General features: G+C 35.5%; 1 protein-coding gene across 3 annotated transcripts in view; it reads right to left on the bottom strand.

Annotated features, from left to right (window-relative positions):
* Window positions 1-17,211, bottom strand: part of LOC140340208 (C4b-binding protein alpha chain-like) — a 57,315-nt gene that overhangs the window by 27,822 nt on the left and 12,282 nt on the right. For all 3 annotated transcript variants that reach the window (XR_011922626.1, XM_072425259.1, XM_072425268.1), the window contains exons 5-9: window positions 17,097-17,193; window positions 16,129-16,208; window positions 12,502-12,681; window positions 9,806-9,985; window positions 3,581-3,677 (exon numbers count right to left, since the gene is read on the bottom strand). Coding sequence is in view for 2 of the 3 variants with exons in the window: in XM_072425259.1 (XP_072281360.1) it covers window positions 3,581-3,677; window positions 9,806-9,985; window positions 12,502-12,681; window positions 16,129-16,208; window positions 17,097-17,193 (634 nt within the window). In the remaining variant the exon portion in view is untranslated. The remainder of the gene's footprint in view (window positions 1-3,580; window positions 3,678-9,805; window positions 9,986-12,501; window positions 12,682-16,128; window positions 16,209-17,096; window positions 17,194-17,211) is intronic.

The following is a 17,211-nucleotide window of genomic DNA, read 5'->3' as shown; positions in this document are numbered from 1 at the left end:
TATATATATATATATATATATATATATATGCTACTGTACAGTTATTACATTTTTAACAATTTTTACTTTTAAAGTTTATTATTTTGGGGAATTATATTTTGTTATTAGTTATATATTTTGGGGAGTTATGCCTACGAATTCTAGCCTACAATGTAAAATAAATTTCCGCTTTTTGCATGGAAATTTAGACAGAATTAGAAAGCTAGGGAGGTTAACACTATAAAACAAAATCCACCCAAGTACCCAATACATTAGTGTTGGTTACAGCCATTATACATAATTAGGAAATTAAATTGGGACAGAGGTGGCGTGTCTATTTGGAAAAGAAAGAGAAAAAAAGTCACAGAAACTGGCACATAAGAAATAGTATATCCAGCTTAAAAATGTTTTGGGGGAAAATACTGTATACCAATTAGTCTGGATTTCCAAAACTGGAAAAACTGAACGTAGTGGGTAAACTGCTGACCCTAGTATACCATATTTTATACAAATATCTGGGGGAAACTGGTGGAAAGTCACAACTCATTATTAGGCCCTTGTGATTTCATATTTGAAAGGCTGAGAACCCCCTGCCCTGGGGGAACACTGTATTCCCACAGACCATACTTTTAAAAGAACATTAATATATTGTTATATTCAGAGAGACAATGGATTCTAAAAGCAGATGCCAACGTCCAGTTAATATACAAAATATACACTGTATATACACTATATAAACCTTACTCAGTTGAATAGCAAAACTTTTGGGCAAAAGTATATATTATATATATATATATATATATATATATATATATATATATATATATATATATATATATATATCACACAGCGTGGCCGTGACCCCGGGTGGCATTTAAAAGCAAATTACTCGGTAATCTGCTTTTAAATTTCCTGCTCGGCTACGCTCCCTAATTAGGAAACGTCCCGGCCAAATCATTAGATCACTGCTTGAGCGTGGGGCGCAGGTAAGGGGGGGCTTGTTTTTTTTTTTACCCCGAGTGTGGCTCGGGATTACTGCTTTTTGCAAGTGAAACCCACCCCGAGTCAAGTGCCAGGGGGGTTAATGCCAACCAAGCACCAGGAATTAATGTTAATTATTAATATAAAATATTATCACTTAATCTACTCAGGATATAAAATAATCTGAGTTTTTGAATTGTCACTTTTCTCCTGCCATTTTGTAAGTCTGGATGTCTGCAGGAATGAGCGTTAGATATTTTGTTAGTCACTATTATATCTTGTATCATACACTGTTATTTGTTCATGTATAAATGAGGTAATGTTCCTGTCCTTACCAATATCTGTTGTCCAGGTATACTATACCATCTTGTTTAACTCATGTTCGACATGGTAACATACAATATGCTTATATTTTTGGAATACCAGGTATTTTTTTCTACAGCTTTTTATCAGGGAGTTATTATTTGTTAACAAATACTATGTTCAATCAATTGATTGTTTAAGATACAGGTTGACAATTAAAAATCTGGCCATTGATAATCCGGTTCCTTCAGTTTCCCCAGCATGAATTTTGGATCGCATTTTAAATACAGGGACTACAGTTCAATGTTTAGCCACTAATGTTTTGATGGTGCTGTTCTCCAGAAACAGGCCTTGCTTGCTAAACTAAATACTCGTCGAGATGTCCCTACTGCCTACTCCCCGGAACTGTGCCAGATGTTCGCGGGTGCTGCGAGGGGAAGGCTGGCCTGTGTGTGAAGAAAATCCGGAATTTTCAGGTCCTGGAGATTGCCGAATTTCTGATTGTCAATCTGTACTAATTTGATTAAAGATATACTACTGCATGCATAGAAATAGGGGTCCTTGTGCCCCTGTTTATTGTATGTTTATTAATATTAATATTATTAGTCTTCTCTGTTGTTTGGTTATAAATTAGGCCTTGTATTCATCATTTGTCACAAAATTATATGCCATCTTTAACGCTGAATATCTTGTTAAATTTTAATGGTTTCAAAAGCATTATGTTTTGAATCATTTATTATACATGATGTACATGAATACACACACGTAACCCTTAAATTCATCAAAATTTCCCTATATCATTCATACTGACACACACACACACACACACACACACACTTTTTATTTTATTTTCCCAGGCACCAGTGGACCTGGACAGTTAAATGTGGGATTGTCGTGGATGATTACTCTCCTAGCTTATCTCTAAATAAGTACACACGTGCAATAATGAATGAGCGACTAATCAAGGATCGATCATGATTATTTTGAATCTCAAATACAATCCACCGATAAATACATACATACACTACATACGATCAATTGAGTGATGCAGGAAGTGACGTGTACCGGAGAAAGCATACTGCAGAACCATCCATGATCATTACACCACCGTACACACAATAGATAGCGATCGGCCAAACAGATCCACGTTTCCAGCACCATTCCTCGTTCATGGTCATAGTTGGTCTGTCGCTGTGCACTTTTTTTGTTAACAATTATCGAACGATAGGTCGCAAATCGTTTTTTCCAACAAAAATTATTGCATGTGTGTACGTAAGTGCTCCTTTCCACGGTTCGTAATTTCCACATACAATCTACAGCATTTTACCAGAATTATTTTACTTTTTCAATAGTCTATCCAATATGAATAATTTATCATCTTCTTCTATTGTTTGGACACACTATACTCATTTAATCATTAACTCCAGAAGGACCAATAAACATTTCTAACCCTACACACATTTGAACCCGAATATATTAGCTAATAAGCCTTACTATCTATTTTGAACATAGGAATAACATTATATTTTCTACCATCATGTTAATTTTATAGTTGTTTGCTGTATTTATTCCTAACACCATCAAGCTGAACATACATGAATCTGTAATTTGTTATTGGTTATTAAGTATGATTTATATATTTGTATTATGCATAATCTATCATAATCTAATCATGTATGTACAGCGCTGCGTAATATGTTGGCGCTATATAAATCCTGTTTATTAATATTAATAATGAAAGCTGTATAGCTCAAAAGTCCATATCCCATAATGTTGTAAATGGGCTTTGGACAAAACATTTTAATATTTGTATATAGTTTTTGTGCTATACTTTTGAAAATGTATGCATTACTTTTTAGCCTACAAACCAATTTCCTCTCTTTATTAAGACACTTTTTTTTTTATTTGTGCTCACATTCACTTGCTATTTATTGAAAACAATTTTCATGTATTATACCTGTTCTCAGAATGCCCATGAAAGAAACAGGAGTTTTAAGAAAGTGCTTTTTGCGTCAGTTCTCTGAGTCAGTCTGGGGAAAATCACTAATTCTAAAGTTTGCAGAAATAAAACAGGAATGTGATCTAGTCTAAAAAAAAAAAAATATGAATAACTGTATTGTTGGAAAGGACAAAGAGCAGCCCGAAAGGTTTTTTTTTTTTTTTAACCTGTTGTAAGTAACTACTAAAACATAACTATTAGTTAAGTAACTATTAGTAATGTAGTTAAATAGAAAGGATATACAACATGTACATAAAAACAACAGAATGTGTACGCTAACAAAACATTTAAAACAATAAATATATTATGTAAACCTACCTTTCATCGCAGGTGTAAATTGCTTTGGAATTATAAGTGAAACTTGTAACAGATACTTTCCCATTTGCAATAGTGCCAAGATGTACACATGATACCCCTATATTTGAAAATAAATTGATAGTACAATTAATGTCAACACTAAGATGAAAGACAACAGCAAACATTTGATATATTGGTGTACATGCTTCACTAAGTTTGTTATGGTGTACATGCTTGACAAAGTATGTTTTTACGCTAACAAATTCATGATCAATTCCCCAGAACTGGCACAATGATCAGTTCCACAGTGATGGCACCATGGTCTGTTTAAAGAAAAGGAAACATGTAGCAAATGTTGTAAATCATGTAAGAAATTGAAGGTCTGCTTTATTTCTGTGCATTCCAACATGATGCAATGCACTGTGCAAAAAATGAAGCATATTTTATTTCCTTAACACCAATGCAAATTTTGGCACATTGGTATGAACTGGACAGATTATAGGAGTGTAAACATCAAACTGATAAATACACTGATTTACACCTACTGTAAAAAGTGCAGTTAAAAAGACGGCTTAAAACCTGACCCTAGGAGTTAGCCTGAGCTTTGTAAGCTTGGGTAAAGCTACAAAAGAAAGAGTAGAACATTCTTTAAATGGTGTGAATAGCTTACAAGACAACTTTGATAAAATTCCATAAGAAAAGGTAGACTAAAGAACAGGAACCAGATTCCCCCTGATGGTGACAGTTACATAGCATATTACAGTGCCTAAATCTATGTAAGGCACCCCACTGTGACAATCCAGTGTTATGAAGTACAGACATATTTGGTCATGTCTTCAATGTCTATCCTTTAATAGGGTGTCTGAAAGTTTGAGAATAGACTTTTCAATTGGATGAATAGGCTCAAAGTTGAAATGAGACGTTTTAATATACTGTATAGAACTGAGGGAGGAAAAGGGGAGACACACCGTTACGGTAGGGTTTTGCCACACCTTACTCGCTTAGAGAAGTGAGGTAAAACTATAGAGGAAATAGAATCATGGGTTACAGGAACCCCAAGTGTTTAATTTCGCAAAGTGTTTTAATATTAATAGTATGCACATTACAGTTTTGAAACATTTATCAATGCTGTCATCGTACACACATCATATAGTATGCCCCCGATTACTTCTTCAAGGTATTCTTGGTTATAAGATACAAGACAAAGTATGCTAACGCAGGTATTGATCCAGGCTTAATTGTTGGATAGGTGCCAACATAGTTGCTTGTTGTAATTTTGTACATACCCGTCCCGTGTAGTGTCTTTACCTGATGCATGTTGCGGCTTTCTTAGCGGTATATCATAAAGACCTTATGGTCTGTGGACATGCAGGTAAGTAGTTCTAGAGTGCATGTATCTGCGATAGGGTAGTGTATTACACTTTATCTATGTTTAAGCAGGGTCACAAACTGCATAACGTTGCAAAAGTCAAAGATTAGGAGCATATATATGATGTTGGGTGGAATTAATCCGATTTCCTATTATATGAAGATTAGTTTTGATAGGTTGATTCCAAATAGTGCTTAAAGTTGCTCAATTCTATCTTGCTCATGCAGCTAAAAGTTACAGAAACCCGGGAGCAGATGTGTGCAGTCAAAAAAAAAGAAAAAAAAAGGGACACATCGTTATCCTGCTACTGTACAAAGCATTGGTCAGGCCACATCTGGAATATGCAGTCCAGTTTTGGGCACTAGTTCACAAAACGGATATTGTGGATTTGGAGAGTGCAGAGAAAGGGCAACTAAACTAATAAAGAGTGGAGGAGCTCAGCTATGGGGGGAGATTAGCTGAACTGAATCTATTCTCCCTTGAAAAGAGACATTTAGAGGAGAATATGATCAACCTGTATATTTTTTCTATATAGAGAACTCTCCTCCCAATTATTCACTTTAATGATCATTACAAAGAACAAGAAGGCACTCTTTGCATCTGGAAGAAAAGAAGATTAAGCTCTGGATAAGGAAGGGATTTTTCACAGTAAGGTCTGTGAAAATGTGGAATAGGCTCCCTACGTAAAAAGTTTTAGCAAGTTCCATAAATTGCTTTAAGAAAGAGATAGAGCCTTTTCTAGAAGAACAGAATATACCTGGGTATTACAAGTTCAAAAGTAAAGATAAGATGTCTTTTTTCAACTATTATGTATCATTTTACAATTGTATCATTTTAAAATTTACATGCAATATTGTGTTCCATGTAAAGTCCTTTGTAAATTCTTTGTGAGCTTTATGAATATGTAAATTATTAAAGTTTTGCATTTTGTTTGGCATTTTAAAAATGGTATATCTTAAAATAAAATCCCATAAAGTTCCGTTAATTAATAATGTCAAAGTAATAGCAGTGTCATCTACGGGTCTTTTTTAAGGAAGGAAGGCAGAAAATATTGTACATGCTGGTTGTAGTGCAGTTCTCTGAAAATCTGAGTAAAATGGGTCAAACCAGACGTTCAGAAGAACAGCGCACTTTGTTTTCCCTTTCCAGCATTTAACTTTTTCAACAAAGAAGTGCAGAAAATATTAGGCTGCTCGGCTAAAATTATCTCAAATGCTTTTAAATGGCAACCTGAAAGACATGGAAGAAAATTAAAAACTACCATTGAAATGGATAGACTAGTCAAATTGGCAAATGCTTAAGCTTTAAAATTACCTGTGAGTACTGTTACAATGAGAAGCTAGGCCATCAGCAAGAAGCCCCCCGAAAAGTTAAAACCTAAGACGTTACAGTTTGCCAAAAGAACACATGGACTGGTCTAAAGGAAATGGCGCAAGTTGTGCGGACAACTCTCAAACACTGAATTCAAGCCACAATACACTGTGAAGGCAGTGAAGCATGATGGCGTAAGCATCATGTTATGGGGGATGTTGGGCCTATTTATCCCATACCAGGGATCATGAATTATTTCAACAAAATATATATCACCCCAAAATTGGCCTTGGACTGTATGAAAGACATATGACTATGGTAGGGACATTAGCTGTCCCTCACAGGGGCTCACAATCTAGTGACATGACTATGGACTTTGTACAGAGCTGCATAATATGTCAGCCCTAATAAATTATATAAATATCCAGACCAACAAGAATGACATTATGAAGTAGCCAATCCCCAGACCCTAATCCAATAGAAAACTCAAGAGGAGACGTCAAAAATGCTGTTTCTGAGGCAAAACCAAGAAACGCAAAAGAATTGTGAAATGTAATCAAATCATCCTGAGCTGGATTTCCTGCCCGAAGTTAGTCGCTTCGATGCAACACTGATGTAACAGTGGTTTTACAACTAAGTATCCGTTCAGTGATTCAGATAAAAGCAAAAAAAACAACCTTTTTTTCAGTTTACTCCATAAATGTTGAGTTTGTAAAGAAGAATGCCAACTCTGCTATTTTTAATGTTTTTTTTTTTTTTTTTCTCAACAGCTTAATATGCGTTTTCTTTACTTTCTGTAAAGGAATAGCACAATTTAATTCATTTTTCTTTTGTTTTTGATTTGGAAAAAAATGTGCAGTGGTCTCAATGTATTTGCATGTATGTAAATAAAAGCTTATAAAGGCATTTTTAAAAGGGGATCTTGAAGTAAAAGGTATCAATACTACCTACATTTTTTTGATAATATTTAAATGTAAAAAAACTGTGCACAGGGTGCACAGGAAACACTCCTAGTTAGTAGTAACCACAATTTAAGCACCCCAGCTTTTAAAAATGTCAAGAATTGGGGATCAGAATTGTAAAAACACATTATTGGGGTTTCTGTTTCAAAAGCAAATACGTCTAGGAGTCCTTAATAGAAAATGCAAATTGGGATTGAGATGGGGCTCCTAAATTAATAGCTACCTGCCACAAATCTATACCCATCATACCATGTTACCCTGTCTGCTTCTCTTCCTTGAACCCTAATTTCCCTGGAATGGTGGGGTATACAAAGCCAAAAATGTAGGTACAGTGGGGGGACACCTTTGGCTAACCCCCCCACCCCAACTAAAATTTCATTACTATGATAAATGCACTGCCCTGTTACACATTGCTGTCCACTTCTTACACTGGAACCCCAATTTCTCTGAAATAGGGAGGTGAAGGTAACTGAAAATGTGTGGGTAACGTCTGTGGATTACACCCTCTAAAATGTTATCACTATGTTATAATTGGAACATAAAAAAAACTCTGCCTAATAAAGCAAAATTGTGATTCAGGTGCTGGAAGGGTACAGTCATGTGTAACAAGAAAGTGCGCCTTGGGCAGAGTTTTTTATGTTGTAATGGTGCCATAGTGATGAAAGTTTGGGGGATGTTAGACACAAGTGTGCCCCACTTGGCAGTAAGGTTGCATTTGCTGCATTTACCGCTCACTTTCCTCTTGCCAGAAACCACTGCTGCTTGAAAAACTGCTAGGCCTGAAAAGCCCAGCACTTACCGTCGGTTACCAAACCCAGGTGCCTAGCACTTACCCCCTATTACCAAACCCAGGTGCCCAGAACTTACCCCTTGTTACCAAACCCAGGTGCCTAGCAGTCACCACCGGTTACCAATCCCAGGTGCCCAGCAGTTACCACCGGTTACCAATCCCAGGTGCCCAGCAGTTACCACCGGTTACCAATCCCAGGTGCCCAGCAGTTACCAATCCCAGGTGCCCAGCAGTTACCAATCCCAGGTGCCTAGCAGTTGCCAAGTAGTAACTCATGAGGTATTATAAATGGCCCAGATTTTTACTGCTAATGTAAACTAATCCTAACTTGATACACCACATTGATCACAAAATTACACTACTACAAGGGAAAACACAATTAAAACATGGAATACTACGCAGTTGGAATAAAATACACAGTAATGGACTGTTGGGGCATAATCCCAAAAAAAATGTGCATTTTAACAAGCCGGGCTTTAAAATGTTGGAACAAAGTATAGGGAGTAGGTAGAACACCAACACAATAATAGAGTTTACTGGATACCTATGGCATAAACTACTAGGAGCACTGAATTTGTTGTGTCTTGTCCCGCCCACTTTTTTTACCACCTAGATACAGTTTCCCCCCACCTAGCTGAAAAAGATTTCTGGGGAGAACACTGAATGTCATATTCCCCTTTCCTTGGTGCCACCTTTTTCGTATTTGATATGTCAGTTTTCCCCAGTTCTATTGCTGTTACTCCTACTCTGTCAGCTGTCCTATTCTCCAGTGTCATTTTTCCCTTTCTGGCAGTCACCCGACCCTTTTTCTTTTCTTATGTAAAATAAAAATGAATAATTATGTAACAAAATGCTCTAAAATTCTGTTTTCACTTTGTCATTATGATGAACGGAGTCCAGATTAAGGTTTGTAGGGTCTAAATACTGTAGTTTTTCAGAGAAGGATTATGAGCACACACATCTCTATTGTTAATCTTACGATTTCCCTCCTCCTGTATATTTTATTTGTTTCTCTACCCATTCATAATACTTCCAGCACAATATACCTGGTATTAAAGGGGGAGGCAACACACACTCTGGGAACCAGTTTACAGAAAGGTTGTTGCAAACCGGAGAATGAAGGTACACAGGTTTAACTATATATGGAAAGGTTACTTCACATTAAAAGAAATAGACTTTTTTTTAATGGAATGCTCCAGCAAACTCCATAGGAAGGAAAGAAAGAAAAGAAAAAGAAGCAAAGACCATACATTTTTCTAAATGTGAAGTATATAACTGACTTATTATATTGTAAGTATTAATTTCACAAATCTATAAAAGTGCCTGAGGAAAAGATCATAAAAGATTTTTATTTTTACACCATGGGTTATAAGGGATTTTTCTACTTTAATCTGGATCAAAATGGGTTGAAATTTTTGTATATGCATGTTTTAATTTATTTTATTTATTTTTTATTTTATTTGTATTTATTTTTTTATTGCTTGAAGTCCATGTAGTTGGGTCTTTTTTAAACTGTGTAGCATGGATACTGAGAGAAAGGATGTTGAAAGTAGAGGTATGGAAGATAAAAAACATGGACCCAATAGAGAGGAAAATAGCAGCAGAAAGAAGAAAATTGGTTGGTAAATATATTAGAGGAACAATGAAAATTTTGCAGCTAATAAATACCCTTATTAAAAAGGTATTAAACATGGAAGAATGGGGCTGAACAAGACAATGAAAAAATTGGGACTTTTCTGATACTAATATTTGGATGTAATTATTATTGCACCTTACAAAAAGGAAGTTAATAAAGCATAGTACTGCATACGTACCTTCACACTTTGGAATTCCAGGTACCCATTGGTTATCAGCATTGCAGGTAATTGAACTGGATCCATTTAAAACATAGTCAGCATAACACTCAAACGATATAGCAGAATTCAGTTTGTATGGGCCAACAAACCCTGAGAGTCTTCTTGAATTTTTCACAATTGGATCAGGGCAATTTACATCTAAGAATTGATGGAAATGGTTAAGATTAATAATTACAGGTTGCATTTGAATACCAAAGATTTGCATCCATTGCACCACATAATCATGTTTTCCTATTATCACAAAAAAAAAAAAAATTTGACCTAAAGATTACTAATCACTAGGTATGCAAAATGTTGACATGAATTTTTACATAGTTCCAGAGAGAGAAAAAAAATCTGCAAGCAAAATGCTATGCAAACAGTTAAATACATATATGTTAGTATAAAAATATGAATAGCCCCCGAGGTCTGCTTTACAGTAAACAATAGCAAAAACAGTAAACCCCACCACTACTAATTCTTCAATATTTCACCTGTGGATTTAATTTGCCTACAACCTCATTCCATATACCCTCATATTCCTCAGCAGGGCTTCACAAAACATATGCATTAGGCATAGGAGTCAGACCTGTATAATTTTCTTGCAAGGACAGGGTGGTATATTTAAACACCTTCCCAAAAAGTTATCATTTAGTACCAATGAATGCACTGTCAACTGCTGTAAATATAATCTAACCCGAAGGAAAACCAATTATATATATTTTAGACTAGCAGTAAAAATGAGCGAGAAATTCATTGTTGTATTTTTTTTTGTGCAAAAGGGTATATTTTGATGAAATGCATTAAAGTCTACCTCCGTATTCCTAAAACTGTGGGTCCACTTGGTGAATTTGAAGCCCTCCCTGGTCAGGCCATATTATGCTGTGCAAAATGCCAAATACCTACTTCAGTGCAGTGTAAGGCTGTACAGTAAAGCAGTTATGGGGCAGATAGACAAAACTGGAGACGCTAGAGACCCAGATTTGGTCTGTAAAAAAAATTAAGAGAGGTCTTAATGAGGACATGAGCACAGGCTTCTATCTATTCTATTGTATAGTGAAGCATGGGCAGGGAGCAAGAAATTACTAACTCATATGATTTCTAATCACAATAATGTTTTTGAACTTATTAAACAGACATTACAAAAACATATTTATTAGACATAAAAGGATCAAATAAGAGAAAGTCATTTTAGGGTTTACATAACCTTAAAAGTAAAATAAAATATATTTCTGCTTGGGCTTATATATTTCAAAACCTATTTGTAAAGGTGAACTCAAGTTAGTAAGTAACCTTAAAACCGCTCTTTCACCTCATATGTACTATTCCTTTAAATTACCTTCAACCTGTATTGCAAATTGTGATAGCAGCACAATAAGTGCAAAAGATCTTTCCTCAGGAGAAGGGGTCAGGGGAAGGGGTCCAAAGTATATGGTCACAGAGACTGGCAATTAAAAGCAGAGGATATTTCAGTGCAAGGATGCCAAAAATCAATCACCCTACTGTTGTTGTCGCAGGAACATTGCTCTGCTTGACATATACTGTCCTTGTCTATAATTGTATATATAATGTTATAATTGCCTATAACACAAGGATACCAAACAACAGAGTGACTCCATTTAAATGGGACAACAGGCTGAGGCTTTTTTTTTACATGGTTTACATTTAGTGAGAGGTTGTAGCCTTGTAACCAGTGGTTTAACAAAGGTTCCTAGTGACCAGAATGCTGCCAAATAAGTTTACAGTTTTCCCACCTTCCTACTAAGAAAAGGCCCTTGGATGACTTTGAAATTCCAAAGCTTTTAAACTTCTGGGAGGAATCAAAGCCAAAACTAGGGGGTGTGGAAGTCTCGAGCAGAGGTAACAATTTAAATTAATATAGGTTTTCAGTAGTCTTCCTTTTATTTCTTCTGCAGAGGAATGGAAAATTATATTGATTATCATATTGTAAATAATGATATTTAAGGCAGATCCAGAGACAACATATTTAGAAGCTCAGACAAGTTAGTACCGTTTAGAAGAGGACTGCAATTCTGCAGCCAAATAGTTCTGTACATGCAAATAGAGGCCATATTTGAAATGAGGCAAGAAGCCTATTATGTAGTAAATATTAAATTGAAAGTAGTTTTACAGCTCCAAGTTTTTTTTTCTATTTGTTTTCTCAGGCATTTTTTGGGACAGTTTATTGTGTGTTCAGTTGAATTTCTCTGCAATTGTCATCCTTAAAAAATGTAAAATACAGTAAGGAGTATAGCCTAAACGTTAACATTTCTGTACTGATGTGGATAACATGATATATATATATTTATTGTACAGCGCTGCGTAATATGTTGGCGCTACATAAATCCTGTTTAATATTAATAATAATATAATTTCAATTTTGAAACTGGCATTTTTTAGAACAAAAAACACAAACAAAAGAAACAAACAAACAAACAAACAAACAATCTGTACATCAGTAGTACCTAAAACGAGGGAGGTTGGAACTGTTATATATATATATATATATATATAAAATCAGGGATTGTACTTAATAGTGTTCTTGCATGTTCACCGTTATAGCTACACCTTAAATTTTGAGAAACTAGACAACCTCTTTGTTCTAGATTTGAGCTAAAATATTACAATATAAGGATAAATCATATCATAATCAAATCATAAGTCATAGTTCTAACCTTTGCATATAGGAGAACTAGAACTCCACTCTCCTGTTGCTGTACAAGATATAGAAGCTTCACCCACAATTTGAAAAGGTTGCTGGCAGGAAAAGGTTACAGAATCCAAATATGTGTACTCGTCCTTTTGAGGGTAATATTGTGCATTATCTGGTTTATCAGGTGCGGGACAGATTACAGCTAGAAGGAAAATATTATGTTAGTAATATGCATGTACTGAACATTTAGAAAAAAGTTCTCTCATAAATTAAATATTAAAGTCTGGCATTTAGCTACATTCTTAAGATAATCACCTAAGCATGGCCTATCACAAGTAATCCAACTTGTCCTGAATCTGCTTTAAAATCACTGAGAATTTATAATATTTTTAGCCGCCATAGTAGCATCCAAACATCATTGCTCAGGGTCCTGATTTACATTTTGCCACTAATGCCTGACCTTTTGAAATTTGATAAATTTGTTTTTTTTTTTGATAAACTACATTGTTGTGGTCTAATATTTATTTTTTCTAATGATTATTTATTATATTATAATTATGATTATATGATATACATGATTATCATACCCAGGAGTTAATCCTAAGAATTACAGGCCCACAACACAAAATTTCTATGCAAAAAAATCAGGATCACTTTTTGCATCAAAAAACTGATAGAATTAGAAGGCTGGATGGGGGGGGGGGTTAAGGTTTTAAAGTAAAAATACCAGTGACTTGATCCAGGGAACATCCGTTTGCCTCATGGAATCAGGAAGGAACTTTTTTCCCGTTGTGGGACCAGCTATGTCTTATAGGGTTTTATATCTGGGATATGTTTATTTCTATAGTGGTTGAACTTTGATGGATTTGTCTCTTTTTTCAACCTAACCTACTATTTACCGAAAATACATGTTATTTCAAAGATTTGCTTCCCACTGAACTGTGAAATAATCCTACACTTCGTATACCAGCAGCAGCTGTAACAGCATGAGCACTGTGTCTGTCCATGCTGCGGTCATTACCCCAATGTATAAACCTTCATATCTCGAACACCGATTGTTGTAGAAACTGAAATTTTCAGGGTACACAGGGGACCCTGGGAGCTGATAATAAACCTAATTTAAATTTATATAAACTAATAATTTCAGGTTTATACATTGGGGATAATGACAGCAGCAGGGAAATAGACACAGCTCTCATGCTGCTGGTGTATGAGGGGTGGGATTTTTTCACAGTGTGAGGAACTGCATATTATAGTACTGGTTCAGAATTTTTTTTTTCTTGTTTCCCTTATTAAACCTAGGTGGGTCTTATGGTCAGGTGCGTCTTATAATGTGAAAAATGCAGTGTGTGTTTATTATATGCTACTGTACAGTTATATTACAGGTTTCAGTATTTTTATGCACCCTTGTTTTGACAGATTTTGTTTTGTGTTTTTTTCTTTAAAGTTTATTAAATTTATTAAACATTTGGACATATTTTGGTAAAGTATGCCTATGAATTATAAGCCTACAATTTAAAATACATTTCAATGCAAAACAATGTACCACTTTTGGCATAAAAATACAAGCCAAATTAGAACACCAGGGGGTTAATATATTTGTTCAAATTTTTTGGACTACCAAGATGTTTGTACAAAAAGTTTACTTGTGTTTAAAATGAGCTGGAAGCCCAGTTTTGGGATGTGACATGACACTAACAAAAGTTAATCTACCCTACAAAATGTGTACCAAGAAATAATGTATAAATCTACAGGAAAGTTATGAAAAACAATTTTCCCTGTAACTTCAAGAAGGGGGGAAAAAAGAAAAAAAAAAAAACAATCAAAGTCATCATATTACACAAGTGAATGTGATCAAGGTTATGTGATCATGAGTAGGTCATGTATACATGTACATTTAGGGGAACATCGTATGTCCAATGTACATCAAGATGACTTTCTACGGCTTCATTTAATCATTTAGCAGATTATGTGTCAAGATCAAATTGTAATGGCAACTTGAAGCCCCTGTAAACACCTGGCACCTCTTACGTGTAGCTGAGGGGGAGTGCTGGAAATGACAGACGTGCCCAATGGGGGGCTAAATCTTATGAATGGCCCGCCGCTGAAACTCCGTCTTCATTAAAATAGCATTGCTACTACAATTCCCTGCATTACTCGCGTCAATAAAACAGTCCGATGCGGGGCCACGCATGGGCAGAGAGCCCGCTGATCTATAGACGCGAGTGATGCTGGGAATTGTAGTAGCGGCTCTATTTCAATGCAGCGGCAGGCCAGCTGCGGTTCATATTTAGGATTCCTTTGGGGGCCAAAAAAAGGAGGTTGCAGGCTAGAGTTTGACAACCCTGCCTTATATCTTAAAAACTAAAAATGCACCATCCATCCACACAAACCTGACAGGCAATCACCAACTTCTCATAAATATGGTAACTTTGTAATAAAAACAGAAGCACACATCAAACTAGTAAAGCTTTTCAATAATAATAATAATAAATAAATAAAAACCTGTGGTGCTCAAATATATAGTACAAATAGTCAGGCTTGACTAGAACTATATACAGTATATATATAGTTATAAATAAATGTTTATATGAGCTCATAAGTGCATAAGTGATCCTGGGGGATCGTTAAATCCTGAACAAAATCCATTCCAGGCTTTTTAGACTATCATAGGTGTTCCATCTTATCCCGACTTAGAGAGCTTTAAAAACAGACAAAAAAAAGAAAATCAGGCCCAACGCATCTAAGAGGAACAAAATCACAGCCACCACTGCCTTTGACGATTTTTATCTGAAGACTGGACAAATTAGGACTGCACTAGTGCAGTGGTGGCCTTGAGATTGTCGCTCTTGGATTCATTATGGAATACATATTTAAATCTGCCCATTTGAAAATAAAATGCGTCACTCGAATTATAATACAAAGCCCCAACTTCTGCTTGACTAGGTTTCCTTGCACTGTATTCAGTGAAAGGAGACATTGGCGACAACATTCCCCCAATCACTGTATTTTGTACATTTACAGAATGTCCTCACAGCTGTTGTAATATTAACTCATCACCCAGGTGGCCTAAAAATTGCCTCTCACACAATTCTCTTAAAAGATTCTCAGTAACCTTTTGCAACATCAGTTTGCACTTTGTCATCCTGGAAAATGTTGCACTGTCAATTTGAAGCCCATTCTTAGCTAGACCAGAAGTACATGACACCAAACACACACAATGCACTAGGTGTATGACACCACCTAAAGAGTTCAAAGGGGTTCTGCGTTTTGTGCTGCGTTTTGAAACTTCTGACCAGTTGATTACGGATTGGAAAATAAATCATATTGGTCAGTTAAGCACAACATCCACAGCAAGTCTGCCCATGTGGATGGTGTGTGTACTAGGCAGTTAGACAACCCAGGCAGCCCCCTTTTCCTAGTACAGATTTCAGCGCTGCTATAAACTGTATTCATAGTATGCCACTGTAAGAGCATACAGCATGTAGTTGACTCCATGCTCAAGTACATGTCTAATAGTATTTAAAGTGGAGTGGATCAATCATAACGAAAGGAAATAATGAAATGGAATATAAATTAAAACTATGAACCACAGAAAAGAGGTGTGCATACTAAGAATAATATCAGTACTTTAGGCAGTTATTTTTACCATCACATTGAGGAAGAGCATTTGACCACGTTCCATCTGTTTGACACTGTCTGGTATTTTGTCTGTTCAATAAACGATACCTAGAGTTAAAAACACACAAACATTTAGTACCACTGTCTATATGCAAGCAATCATACAGAACTAAAAAGTCAGGAGCCCTGGTGTCAGATGTCTGCTGGTTTACTGCTGCAACCAAGATAATTTCATAAGAAGGTAGCCATCTTTAGCTGCAATAAATAAATGCAATAAATAATACTGCTTCTGAAAATACTTGTTTCTAATAATGGCAGATGATTAAGACTTTCAAATAATGACAATTTTGTAATAGATATGCTTGATTATAAACCAAAATTTGTGTGTCCTCTCGTTAGAAAAAAAATTCCTAATTTGCAGACACACGGTTCGGTATCCTCATGTATATAACAAACTCTTGCTGTCCGAGATGCTATTAGAGTTGTTGCACACTTTACATGAGGACAAAGCACCATCTACTGGTGCCCACCAATATTGCACAAAAGATAGTTTAAGAGTCAACCATAACCCAACTCAAAAGTACAGCATTCTTTAACCTAAAAAAGGGTAAAAAAACAAAGCAAACAAAAACATAATTCGACTAAGCCTATGTGTTTTTTTTGTTGTTCTCATTTAAATATACCACAGATTAATTATGTACTTGTTCACATTAATCTTTAGACTGTTGCAGTGATTGCCACATTTTGCACCCTGGGTTTATAAACACGTCAATGCAATTTTCCAGTTTATTAGGTAAGTAAGTACTTTGATTTACAATCAGATATTTGGGTATATACATAAGGGTATTTTTGTAACTAATCACAGAAGTAGGTGTACATAGAACAAAGCAACTATTGCATGAAGCAGGTTTTATGGAAAAGCCTTTTCTATGGGAGCATTTTTAAAGTTTTATAAATTCTGCTCTTATAAAAGACAAGTCAATTTTTACGACTTACCCTGGATTACAAGTATAAATCACTGTGGATCCAAATAAAAAGTCTGTAACTTCCATGTTTCCATTTTCCACTTCCCCAGGATTTCCACATGATCTGACTGTGGGTTAAATATATT

Source organism: Pyxicephalus adspersus, chromosome 1 (assembly GCF_032062135.1).
Source record: "Pyxicephalus adspersus chromosome 1, UCB_Pads_2.0, whole genome shotgun sequence".
Taxonomy (NCBI): domain Eukaryota; kingdom Metazoa; phylum Chordata; class Amphibia; order Anura; family Pyxicephalidae; genus Pyxicephalus; species Pyxicephalus adspersus.
Note: the sequence above shows the minus strand (reverse complement) of the source record. Positions and strands in the feature narration are given on the sequence as shown.